The following is a 13,607-nucleotide window of genomic DNA, read 5'->3' as shown; positions in this document are numbered from 1 at the left end:
TTTATCCCAACCATTTTTTTCCAGTTAAACTATACTTCCACTTCTAAGTCAACCTGTACAGGAATGTGGGTTGATTGTGTTTCAGTCCAGGCAGATGTTTCCAGATGTTATTTAGAAATACAAGCCTTGGTTTTGGAGTTGTTGTGAGAGAATCTCCAGACACAAGTAATGCAATAAAAAGCAGAGAGAGAAAAGGAATCACATCTTAGGTCTTTCTTGATATGCAATGATTAACATGTTAGTTTGCATTCAGAACTTGAATGCTTGGAATGATGGAATTCCAAAGACCAATGTTGGGAGTTTTTGTTTTCCACACTGTCCACACCATAATGTGAATGTTGACACAGGAGACAGAATGTCAATCCAGCAGAGGGACAGCAAAGCTACTGTACAAAATGACATCCCAATGTCTCATATGAAGCAATAAGGTCATATTCTGAAAAGGTGCAGTGACTAAACTTATATCCAAGTTGCTTTGAGCCACTTAATAGCATTTTATACCATCTCTGACATAATTTGAATGTGTATTTTGCAAATGTTTCAGTTAAAGCAAACTGACATTTTACTTAAATGGAGAAACTTTGGCAAAAGATTTCTTATTCAATTTTGCCTTGCTCACATGGTGCCACAGTCACCATTTTTGGTTATGTAACATCTCCAATGTGATTTTCCTGCCTAAACATCTTGTTTGAACATGGCAACTTTTCAAGGATTTATTCTAATAACTTTTTTTTTTATTATTATTATCAATGCAGGTAAGAAATCAAAAGGTGCCTTGGATGCCTATACTCATCAGTGATGTTCGCTAAACGTTTGTCAGCTCTGAAACCTGTGTTTATTCAGGAGGCCCATGTGACTTAAGTCTCACCTCTGAGGAGTACAAACCTGCTGCAAGCCAAATGAGTTCATCTCAGGATCGCAGCCAAGGATGTTTACCTCCCAAAAAGAGAGAATTCCAGGCACTGAAGCAGGACTCCTTCCAGGAGTTCAAGCAACCCTCACCAAAGCATGTGAGGCCCGAGGCAAAGAAAGCACAGCACAGAGGTCCAAGTCAGGAAGTAACAATTGGTTCAATGCACTACAGAAACCCACTTGCTCAAAAGCTTTCCTTTGAGACAATTCCTGAAGTACCCCAAGTATTTGCTGGCATCAAGACAGGAGATACAGCAGGCCTACGGACTTCACTGAGGAACCAGTATACTGGGGTTGATAATACCTCATCTACTTTTATCCACCCTAGACTACCTGTAAAAAATGTACCGAAACACAGTGGTGGACAACAGCACCTGTATTCTGTGAGGAGCCAAAAGTTAAATTATGATACAAGAGAACTCTGGTCTTTGCCGCCAACAAAGAAACATGAATTCACTGGCCTTCCTTCCTCGGCTGTTTTTCAGCAACCTCAGAAAATATCAAACTCAAGTGCTCACATTCCTTATAAACAGGAATACCAGCCATACGAAGGTGCTAATGGACATAATCGCTTGGGTGACGGATACACGGTCTTTGCAGGTCGATCAGTCAGGCCAGCATCTCAGTACTCTGAGAAGCTGACCTCAGTCTTTAATGACAGTGCTCAAGGAGATGTCAGAAATGGCAAAAGAAAGCCCTTTAGGGATCTAAGATCTTTCCCAGACATTTCTTCCAAACCCAAAAGGGCAGCAGAAGAGACACAACAATCCTTGCCACATTCACAAGACCAAGAATTATTTAACAAGATCCAGACCACTGGATCCTCAGAGAATGAAAGCACCCCAAGTTCAAATACATGTGCAAATATGTACTACAGGGTTCCAACATCATTGCAATTCTTTAACAATTCACTCCCCTCAGTAGCATATCCACTCTACAACCCTCCAATTATAACTGTTCCCATGTACAGCCATCAAGAAAGATATGCCCAGACAGTCCGGACATCATGCCTAAGCAGTGTTTCTAGTACAGATCCACTCTCAAGGATATACTCTCCCCTCTGTGTCCACCAGGACTTTTCTACAGTGTTTCCAAATGATTATCAATCTTCATCTGCTGTATCAACATATAGGCAATCTACAACCACATGTTCTCTTTCTAAAACTACTCCATCTACCACTTCAGCCTCTCAGAATGTAAAATCCCTAGACATCCTACCTCATTTCACAAAAGGTTCACTCATAGAATTAAGCACAGGTCAGCTGAAGAAAGTAGAGGACATGAGCATGAGTGATTTTCTGCAGTGTGCAAATATCAGTCCTGAATTTCAACTCAGCTACTGTAAGGTGCAACGGATCAGAGAGAGCCAAAACCTGGGTTTTGCTCAGCTACAGGTTGTGCTCGACAAGTCCAGGACTCAGGTGTGTGCTAACTCAGAAAAAGAACAATTTGAAGTGAATCAGCAAGAAATCAGAAACCCAAAGTCACAAATTTGACCTCCAGACCATTATGTAGGAAAAAAAATGTAAAAACCAACATGTGTTTAGTGTAATTATAGCAAGTTATATGTAAAACTGGATTTCAGAGAATCGTAAATAAATTGAGTTACACTAAAATTGTTTTGATTATGCAGAGTTTAAAAACAGAGAATGCTGCATTTCCCTACCTGTGTATTATACATACTAAAGTTGACTTTTAATACAGTAGTTATCACCGCAGCCTCGCAGTTCTAGAGCTTTGGGTTGAACCTGTACAGTTTCTCTATGTTTACATGTGTTTACTCTGGTTCCTGCCCATCTCATAAAGATGAGCTCTTCAGATTAACTGGCAGATCTAAAAAGGTCCATTATGTTTAGTGTAGGAGCTTATCTCTTGATGGTCTATAAATTTATCCAATCAAGACTTTTACTTTTCATTTAGCTTCCCATAATTAGTGTTTCTATTACAGGTTTTTTAAAAAATAATTAATACATGAAATTTGTGTATGTATTGTCTTTAAAGACCATTGTCTTAGATTCAAAATTAGCATAAGTATAGTGTGAAGTAAATATTTCTAGTCAACAGTAGAAGCTTCAAACTGAACACTAACAGGTGAAAATGGTATAAACCAAACAAAGCAAAAATCAATTAAAAACTGTCAGGTAACTACATATAATTAGTACTCATTCTATATCCAATGACTTGGCCTTTACCTGCCAATCTAGCTGCTATTCTAGGTGTACGAGTCCCTGCCAGCTTTACAAGAGGTGTAATTCACATCTCTGTTAACAAAGCTGCCCCAACCTTTTTGATTTTTCTTTAACCCTAACCCTAACCCTAACCACAGCAGTTTAGTACAGTTTTCACTTTTCCAGTTAGTTTTTTGTACAATCTCTAAACGTAACATTTAAGATTTTTCTGTGGAAAAATCCTTGGTAGAATATGCTAGAAGAAAGCATTGTAGTCAAGCTGAGAAAGTTCAAATATTGTTTTGCCTAGCACTTTAAACACTATTTTTGCTTTTTCTGCTTTGCCTTTCTTCTTGATGTATATCCAATATATCCAGAACAGTGCTGCCAGGATCCTGATGAGGGTGCGAAAGTATGACCACATCACTCCCATCCTGAAAACCCTTCACTGGCTCCCTGTCCCACTCAGAATAGAGTACAAGGTCTCCCTTCTTACCCATCAGTGCCCCCCCTTTACTTACAGGAACTTCCCACCCCACATACTTCCTCGTGCTCCCTCCGCTCTGTACACGCTAACACTTTCAAAGTCCCTAAAACAAAGCACAACAGCATGGGTGATAGGGCTTTTTCATCTGTGGCGCCGAGGCTGTGGAAAACCCTCCCTGACTACCTGAAAGCCCCACAGTTGACCAATGCTTTTAAGCGAAACTTAAAATCTCATCTTTTTAGAAAGACATTTTGTTAAAGTATTTTATAGATTCTCTTGTTTATTATTTTGTTTTTACTCTGTAGCACTTTCAGATTGCTAAAATATAAAGTGCAATACAAATAAAATGTATTATTATTATTATTATTATTGATGTATGCATATCTGGCAGAAAGTGAACACTAATAAAGGTTCCTTAGAGGAGTAATACCATACCTTATCAGAAGCTGAACTTTAATTATCCTGAAGTTAAAAATTTTTTCCCCCCAAAGACACACTCAGTCTATTTCCCCCAACACTTTCCAATTTCTATGCCATGACACATCCCCACATCCTACATAATGTAGCCATTACCCGCTGTGAACTGTTCAATGTGCTGTTCAGAGTTTAAATCCCAGTTTTTTCACATCAGACTCAAAAAAAATTACCTGTATCACTTAGTTCTTTGAGGGCTGAATATTTTCTCCAAAAAACATAGTTTCTGAAAAGCAATGGTTTCACATAGAAATCAACATAAAACGTAGATTGCTGCATGCTGTGGCTGCCAGTTTGCCAAGAATGTGTGGTAGGCTTGCTGCCAGGCTATCTCCGTGTGGCTGGGGCAGCAGTAGCGGTCACAGTCGCAGTGCATTGTAATCTGGTTTCTCCCTCTTATCATTGTTAAGTGGCAGTCCTCCCTGACAAACATTGTCAGTACCAAGATTAGTCGGGGACCAATCAGCTGAAGCTGGAACCTCACATTCGTTTTCAATCACTTGTATGAAAATCGGAGTCTGACAAGTCATACACCAGTTCAGAGATAATAGGCAAAACGTCGTCCACTGAGTATTTTGCTTTACTCATCCGTTTTGGTCTCTCGCCAGATGTCAGTGCCATTTTTGATGTTGTTTGCGCCTTGCTACTCGCACGAGTGCAGCAAATCTCGGTCAAGCCAATAAAGCTAACTTTCCTTCTAGCAACAAGAGTCCAACTAAAACATAACGGTTGGTTTTGTCACCATTTACAGTTGATTACCATCGTCAAGTCCTCCTTTTGACAAAAGTCAACATCAGCCCTGAAAGAGTTAAAACTCTTTTTTAAAACTCCAAATAGGATATGAGATTTACTGCTCCTCACACAATATATAATACAAATTTAACAGAGTGGTGAGGAACACAAGCATCTTTGCTGTTCAGCAATAAAATGCCATTTCATTAAAAATGTCACCCTACTGTGCTCCCCTGCCAGAAGCCGGATTCCACTCTTACTGTTGATCCATGGCCTTTGACAAATGACTGGGTTGCTCAAAATTTGCAACTTTACAGTTTCTTGCTTTTTTTTCATACAAGGGTTTGGAGCATTTATTCTGAAAGGATGAAGCTTTGACTATCCCCCTTCAGAAGCAATTAAAGTCCAGTGGTTGAGTGAGTGACTTTATTCACCTCTGATTATTTAACTCTGCCAAAGCAATTTAAGCAGGTGACTTATTTCACCCAAAATGCTACTGACTTTGAGGTTTCATTTCTGCATAACATTTAGTCTTAACATGTTTATAGTATGCTTCCTTATATGTGACATAATCAAAAAGGCATTGCATACTGTACATTTACAGGTGACTTCATCTCTATGTTATTTAAGGACATTTCCAAGAATATACTGTAAATAGTTTAAGTACAAACTGTTGATAAAAAAGCCACATTCATAAAGTCATCCCAAAATACATTACTAACTTTATAAAGATGCTCAAATCCTACACCTCTCTCATTAATTAAAAAACTAATATCTAGTAGGGGTGGCGCAGTGGTGCAGTGGTAGCGCTGCTGCCTTGCAGTTAGGAGACCTGGGTTCGCTTCCCGGGTCCTCCCTGCGTGGAGTTTGCATGTTCTCCCTGTGTCTGCGTGGGTTTCCTCCGGGCGCTCCGGTTTCCTCCCACAATCCAAAGACATGCAGGTTAGGTGGATTGGCGATTCTACATTGGCCCTAGTGTGTGCTGGGTGTGTTTGTGTGTGTCCTGTGGGTTGGCACCCTGCCCAGGATTGGTTCCTGCCTTGTGCCCTGTGTTGGCTGGGATTGGCTCCAGCAGACCCCCGTGACCCTGTATTCGGATTCAGCGGGTTAGAAAATGGATGGATGGATATCTAGTATTCAGATAAACAATCTTTGAAGCCAAGAATCTATAAAAAAGCAAACAAATACTCCCAATTAAACAGATGATCATATGAACAAGGGCAGTTAGTATGAGTTCATAAAAGGGAAGCAAAGCCCAAGGTCCACGTCACTAAACTGGGTCATGATATTCTGTACATAACCATTCCCCTATAAGCTGCTAGTCTGATGGTAATTGCCCAGTTTACATGTCAGGTCAAACAATATATTAAAGTAATACAAATGATAGCTATAGAAATCCACATTACCCAATGATTTAATTTGCACTCTAAAGATACTCCTGCCCTAATAATCATCTGATACAATGCATGTCTTTTTTTAAACTTGTCCTGAGAGATTTAACATTAGCCATAACCACCCCTAGAACCCTTAACAGTCTTGAAACGGCAGTTTGATTAGATTATAATTTGTCCCCAAGGTAGCAGTTTCACATAATTATAAAATCCATGGCATATATTTTGTGATGCACCTTCTGCATGCATTCAAGCTTCTTTTGTAGTTTACAAGGGACCCATCAGCAAAAAAAAGGAGAAATAAGAACCTCTCCCTGGATGGGATAACTGTTCAGACATAGAGTAACTGTTTTTTACCCCAACGTAATGAATAAAAATCTGCATCTCAGAAAGACCAGAATTATAATTCTTAACTATCACAAGATGGCAGCAGAAGGATGCAAAAAAGAAAGCCAAAGCAAAAAGTTTGACAGGAGACCATATAATAACATGAAATGTTCTTTATTATAAACATTTAAAAAATGTAAAATCTTTAATCTGTTTCTTTTTGATCTTAATGATCATTTTAAATGTGTTGTTAGAAATTAGTACCGCAAAACAACAAACCACCTGATTTATGGAGATCCTATAATTACTATAGAAGAGAGACCCCGACACTAGGGAAGGGCTTAAGCAACTTGATAAAGATGTCCAACAGGTTTAATTTTAAACAATGTTACAAATATAATTGAAAATAATTGAGGAGTATCTCAAAAACGTTTTTAAGTTGTACTTTTTTTTCAAACACCATAGATGATTAGATTGTTATAAAATTAATACAAAGAAATCTGCCATATAAAACGGTGTTACTTAATAATTACTACTATAATATGCTCATTTATTTTTATCACACAGGAACTGCTTGAGGTTCTGCTTGAATACCCGTTCTTTGTCTGCAACCGGGGATGGTCTTCATGCTGTCCAGAAAAAACTACACAGATCTATGGCCTTCCTTGCCACCAGCTTACCGTGGGAGACGTCTGCCTTGCACTGACCCCACTGGCCACTCCACACAGCCATAAAGTTGATGAAAAGCTGATCATACCATCAAGCCAACCTAGAGAAGAACTACCACAGGAAAAGTCACTGGATTCTAATAGTTTGCCAAATGGCGCAGTACCTACACTGAGAAACGCTCAGACAACGTTTACTTCAAGAACGCGACATCGGTCTGCTCCAGATATTAGCACCAGATACTCAGAGATACAGGACCTTTAGATACAGAACTAAATGACAAAACCTCAGTGGAATGAGTTTGGGGAGTGCCACTGGAAAATCCTTCCATATCGGTTACTAAATTTCAGCAAAACTGGAATGCAAGTTGCTTCTCAGTCCAAAGGTTATTGTGAAGACTGTAAAGGAATGAACAAAAAAGGACCTCTTTAAAAAAAATACCCATATGTACTGTAAAAATACTCCGTGAAGTATCTGTATACTTTCCTTCCTTTGTGCTGTTCTAGTTGTGGTTAAGACAATATTACTATTTTCCTATTTTTACTGCTTTTGGAATTCTATAAAATGAAATGGTACATTGGAAATTGGCTCAGATCTACCTGCAGTAAGAAGATAAAGCAGAAATCCATCAGTGAAACGTGAAGCACACAAAAGTGTATGGTTAAATGTTCAGTATTTTGATGTAAGCGGACCTTCTGCAGAAATTGATCATAGACCCTAACAAGATCTTGTCTACCCTTCATTGCCTGTACAAGTTAAGAAGGGCATTTCTAGCGCCTTTTCCTCTTCATTAACTGCTTTGATAAGGAATTAGCTAAACATTTTTCATATTTGGCCATTTTGCCAATATATTCAAGATGAGCAGTCTTATTAAAGTGTATCTATTGCAGGCCATGTTTTTACTTGCCATCGATAAGACCTCATCAGTCAGTCATAGATGAGAGATTATTCATTTTGCTTAACAATAAAGCATACTGTAGCTGGTCACTCTATTAATCTATAGATAACACTGAAGATCACACTTCCACGTGTTCATGAATGTTAAAAAATACAAGTATTTCTTTGACAGGTATACTTTCTAAAAGAAGCCAAGATAAGAACGAAAGCAGTTTCACTAGAATTGTCCTGGTTGAAGGATAACTTCAGTATTAACACAAAAGAAATGACCAGCTACTTGAAACTTTAAGGGGAAAAATGAAAAATTTCAAATATAAACCTATGTGTACTATTTTTTTAAAAACTTTAAGCGACAGAATTTTCAAAATGTTCTGGAAAAATAAATTGCATTTGGACAGCATAAAAATGCACTTAATGCACATATGTAAGATTAACTCATTTTGGTAAAAGGCTAGTTGCAATATAATAATTTTATTTGGAGCTGTTTTAAGATTTGATTTTCTGCTGCCTGCAAAAGGAATCTAATTATGTTCCCTTACATTGTATTGTTTAACTAAAAAAAGAAAGATATCATTAATAATCAATCACTTGTTTAAATAAGCGCAATAAGCTTTGACAATCAGACTCTTATGCAAAATCTGCTATCTTCCAATTCACATTAATTTACAGAAATAACTGTAATAATGTTGCATTTTAACTTAATGGATGTTTAGAACTTATCAATGTATTAATTTCATAGCAGAAAACTATATTGGCACTTTGATATACATTTGCACAAGTAAAATATTATTCCATATAGTATTTTCAACATAATGAACTCATAATTGTAGAAACTCTACATACTGTACAATACTACTGTATCCTCCCAAATATGAAGCACAATTTTTTTAAACCGAAATTTGCCATATGAATTTATTTATGCAAAGTATTTTGCTATAAAATTAAAAGATTCTATTTTCTCAGTATCTCAGATTTCACTGCAGGAATATAAAGTCTTCAATGATTTGGCCATAAATACAGTATGTTATCCACCTTCGTCTCCTGAAACAAAAACAAAGGTGGCATGGTAGTGTTGTGTTTTATCCTGCTCAAGAGACCTTGGTTCGATTCCCAGCCTTGCCACATCTTCAGTTGAACCTGCACCTTCATCCCAAGGATTTTCCTCCAGCTACCCCAATTTCGTCAACCCTTCCATTCCGATTACAATAATTGGTAAACCTGCAGTTTAGGAAATGTGCCCTGCAGGTAAATGGGACAAGAATCAGGCTTGTTTCCGGCCTGGTGAATGACCGCTGCTAAGAAGGGCTATGTAACTTTACAGAGGCAAATATTTCAACATTTTATTGTGCTGTTTCTATAAAACATTAAAGTTACAGTAAGCAAAATGCCACATTATCTTATATTAAAATACTTTACAATAATTGCTTTGAATACCATTGATCTACAAAAAAGTACATTAAAACACAAATTCGAAATTGTACATACTATAGCTTCCAAAAGTAATCTATAGCTCTTCTCTTCTGTTTGGGTAACAGCAAAATTGTAAATACCCATTTAAATCCTGAATGCTGTAGCGCATAGTAAAATGTCAGGAAAAATAGAATAAAAATGTACTAAGAACCGTAAACTGAATTATTACTAGACATTCTCACTGGCTGAAAATACAGTCAAACTATTTGGTTCTAATACCAAATTCAGCCCATGAATTTCTGCTCTTTTATAACAAATATATAAAGTGACACATATCAAGTGTTATGACTGTTTTCATTATAGCAACAAAATGTTTAACTATGCATAGACCTGAGTGTTTAGGAATGCAATGTACAGTGTATATATGCAGACAAAAACAGCGAGAGGAGACTAACAAAAGTCTTGAGAACAGCTATTCAGATCCAAGCAAACCAAACTGGAATGTTTGTCATCAACGGCTTTAAAATGCCATAACTGACATTGCCCACAATATCCCAAATATGTCGTGACTTCAATAAAATACTTCACCAGATCTCTTTTAGTAATGAAAAACTCATCAGGCTTGACAGTCAACAAAAAAATGTGTCATGAGAATAAGAAAAATATGATTATTTTTCTCCTGCCCTACTTATTAATTACAAAGTAGGTAAATGTCACGGAGTTGCAAAAATGTAACCATTTTTGAAACTTACCTGAAAAATGGAAGTGGTTAGAACATTCTTGACTATTACAGTATTCGCAACTTGTGCACAACTACCGTCTCCTAGTGAGAAAACATTGATCATGTCATACCACATTTGCTATAATTAGTTATTATTCAGAAAGTATTCCGAATAAACAAAGATTTACCAAAAGCACACATATACTTTTAGAGGAAACAGAAATATGTAACATTCATACATGCAAGGAACTTTTTAGAATAAAAAGAAATGTAAAATACCTGTCACTTTAAAAATTTCTTAAACTATTCAGATCCATTTTTTATGGAGTACTGAACTTGACATATCTGTAACAATTTGTAACTGTGGGTCCAACTGCAATGCAAAGCTCTGAGATATAGTGTTTATTACGTGAGGTGTATCTGATGAGGGGATAATGTAAATATTTTTAGTATTCAGTTTAAAGATTGTCTATTTTTAAACCTGCAAAAATGACCTGTAAAAGCCTACAAATAAAAAATACTTTATAGATTTTTTTTTAAAAAAGTGTTCAGTGTTTTTGTTTTATAAAAACTTGCTAATATGCTTTCCATATTCCTACAATATTTGACCAAAACAATGGCTTCACAGTCACACTTATTTTATCAGCACCACATAAAATTTAAAAAAAAAAGAAATAAAACAATATGGATAAACAGTAAAGTGATAAAAATGATGTTAAAAAAAGTACAATAAATTTCAATTACTACTAGTACATAACATTACACAGTAGTTTAATCAATAGTTAACTCTCTTCTAATACTCAATAAAGATTTATTTTATTAAGGTAGCCAAGGAGTAGCCTGAAGAACTTTGTTACTTAGGTAACTAACAATATACTGTAAAAACTGAAAACAAAAGCGGCCCATTTTTTCAAAGCCATTACGAGCATCCCGATTGCTTTCCTGACATAAAATAAAGCATTCTGCTCTTTTTTTTCCCTTGTACCTCACCCTCTTCTGAACTCTACCATGTAATTGAAACTCCTCTACAGTTTCAGCACCTGCATACAACTGACAACGGCTCAAACTAATAGAGAAAATGGAGACTTAACTGGTTGTGTCTTCAAGTTATTTCAGAAACTGTATTCTCCATAATGAACTGTTTATGTAAAAGATAAAGAAATATACACATGTTTTACAGGCTCAAAAATATGAAATTTTCAAATCGCTAGAGGCACTACCTCTACTCTTCAACTCTTTGTGTGCATGTCTCATTTAACTCATTTTCTTTAAGCTCAGATCTACAGTATATATTTCTATCTCTCTGCTCTTACAGGACTTTTTCATTTGCCTTGTAGCTCAGACAGTTTAGTTAAAGATGTACTGCTGAAACTGTGACTGATGTCAGATAGGGCATGTAGTCATAAAACTCACTGCCAAATTATAAATTACTCCTGATTAATATAGGATTGTTAGAAGTAATTGGGTGCAACAACCGCCACCAGTACTGTTAGCCAACAGGTTGCTGGAGGAAATTGGGCTACTGTGGCCTAACAAGGAGAAGAAGTGGGGGAAGACGTGTCCGGAGGCAGGAGGAGAGGAAGAAGGTACAGAGAGTGGAACTGAGGGTAGGAACTTTGAATGTTGGCAGTATGACTGGTAAGGGGAGAGAGTTAGCAGATATGATGGAGAGAAGGAAGGTTGATATATTGTGTGTGGAAGAGACTAAATGGAAGGGGAGTAACGCCAGGTGGATCGGAGTTGGATTCAAACTGTTCTATCATGGTGTGGATGGGAGGTGAAATGAGGTAGGGGTTATTCTGAAGGAAAAGTATTGTAAGAGTGTTTTGAAGGTGAAAAGAGTGTCACACAGAGTAATTATTATGAAGCTGGGCATTGGAGGTGTGATGATGAATGTTGTTAGTGCATATGCTATACGAATTGGGTGAGTGATAGATGAGAAAGAAGATTTTTGGAGTGAGTTGGATGAAGTGATGAACAGTGTACCCAAGGGACAGAAAGTGGGGATTGGAGTGGATTTCAATGGGCATGTTGGTGAAGGGAACAGTGGAGACGAGGAGGTGATGGGTAGGTATGGTGTCAAGGAGAGGAATGAAGAAGGTCAGATGATAGTGAATTTTGGCAAAACAATGGACACGGCTGTGATGAATAAGTATTTTAAGAAGAGGGAGGAACATAGGGTTACGTACAAGAGTGGAGGAAGATGAACACAGGTAGATTACATCCTATGCAGAAGAGTCAATCTGAAGGAGATTGAAGACTGCAAAGTGGTGGCAGGGGAAAGTGTAGTTAGGCAGCATAGGATGGTGGTCTGTAGGATGACTTTGGAGATCAAGAAGAGGAAGAGAATGAAGGTAGAGTCAAGGATCAAATGCTGGAAGTTGAAAATGGAAGACTGCAAGGTTGAGTTTAGGGAGAATGTGAGACAGGCAATGGGTGGCCATGAAGAGTTACCAGACAGTTGGGCAACTACAACAGATGTAGTAAGGGAGACAGCAAGAAGGGTGCTTGGCATGACATCTGGACAGAGGAAGTAGGAAAAGGAAACCTGGTGGTGGAATGGGGTAATACAGGAGGGTATAGAGAGGAAGAGAATGGTGAAGAAGAAGTGGGAGAGATGTAGAAAATAGACAAGAGTACGAGGAGATAAAGCGCAAGGTGAAGAGAGAGGTGGTGAAGGTTAAAGAAAAGGCATATGATGAGTTGTATGAGAGGTTGGACACTAAGGAGGGAGAAATGGACCTGTACCGATTGGCTAGACAGAGGGACCTCGCTGGGAAAGATGTGCAGCGGGTTAGGGTGATAACGGATAAAGATACTCACAAGCGAGGAGAGGGTGTTGAGCAGATGTAAAGAGTACTTTGAGAGGCTGATGAATGAAGAGAACAACAACAACATTTATTTATATAGCACATTTTCATACAAAAGAATGTAGCTCAAAGTGCTTTACAAATTGAAGAATAGAAAAATAAAAGACACAGTAAGAAAATAAAATAAGTCAACATTAATTAACATAGAATAAGTAAGGTCTGATGGCCAGGGTGGACAGAAAAAACAAAAAAAAAAACTTTAGAAGGCTGGAGAAAAAATAAATAAATTCTGCAGGGATTCCAGACCATGAGACTGCCCAGTCCCCTCTGGGCAATCTACCTAAGAATGAGAGAGAGAGAGAGATGATGTGGAGATAGCGAATCAGGAAGTGCAATGGATTAGCAAGGAGGAAGTAAGTACAGCTCTGAAGAGGATGAAGAATGGAAAAGCCATTGGTCCAGATGACATACCTGTGGAAGCATGGATGTGCTTAGGAGAGATGGCAGTGGAGTTTTTAACCAGATTGTTTAATGTAATCTTGGAAAGTGAGAGGATGTCTGAGGAGTGGAGAAGAAGTGTACTGGTGCCTGTATTTAAGAAAAAGGGGGATG

The 13,607-nt window shown here is 37.7% G+C and overlaps 1 protein-coding gene across 2 annotated transcripts in view; it reads left to right on the top strand.

Annotated features, from left to right (window-relative positions):
* The window catches only part of zmp:0000000926, a 91,216-nt gene extending 80,423 nt beyond the window's left edge, over nucleotides 1-10,793 (top strand). For both annotated transcript variants that reach the window (XM_039735465.1, XM_039735466.1), the window contains exons 2-3: nucleotides 756-2,333; nucleotides 7,059-10,793. In XM_039735465.1, coding sequence (XP_039591399.1) covers nucleotides 900-2,333; nucleotides 7,059-7,421 — 1,797 coding nt within the window. In that variant the 5' untranslated portion in view covers nucleotides 756-899 and the 3' untranslated portion in view covers nucleotides 7,422-10,793. The remainder of the gene's footprint in view (nucleotides 1-755; nucleotides 2,334-7,058) is intronic.
* Nucleotides 10,794-13,607: the final 2,814 nt, after the last annotated feature.

This window comes from Polypterus senegalus, chromosome 14 (genome assembly GCF_016835505.1).
Source record: "Polypterus senegalus isolate Bchr_013 chromosome 14, ASM1683550v1, whole genome shotgun sequence".
In the NCBI taxonomy this organism is placed as follows: Eukaryota; Metazoa; Chordata; class Cladistia; order Polypteriformes; family Polypteridae; genus Polypterus; species Polypterus senegalus.
This window is presented reverse-complemented; position numbering and strand designations above follow the sequence as displayed.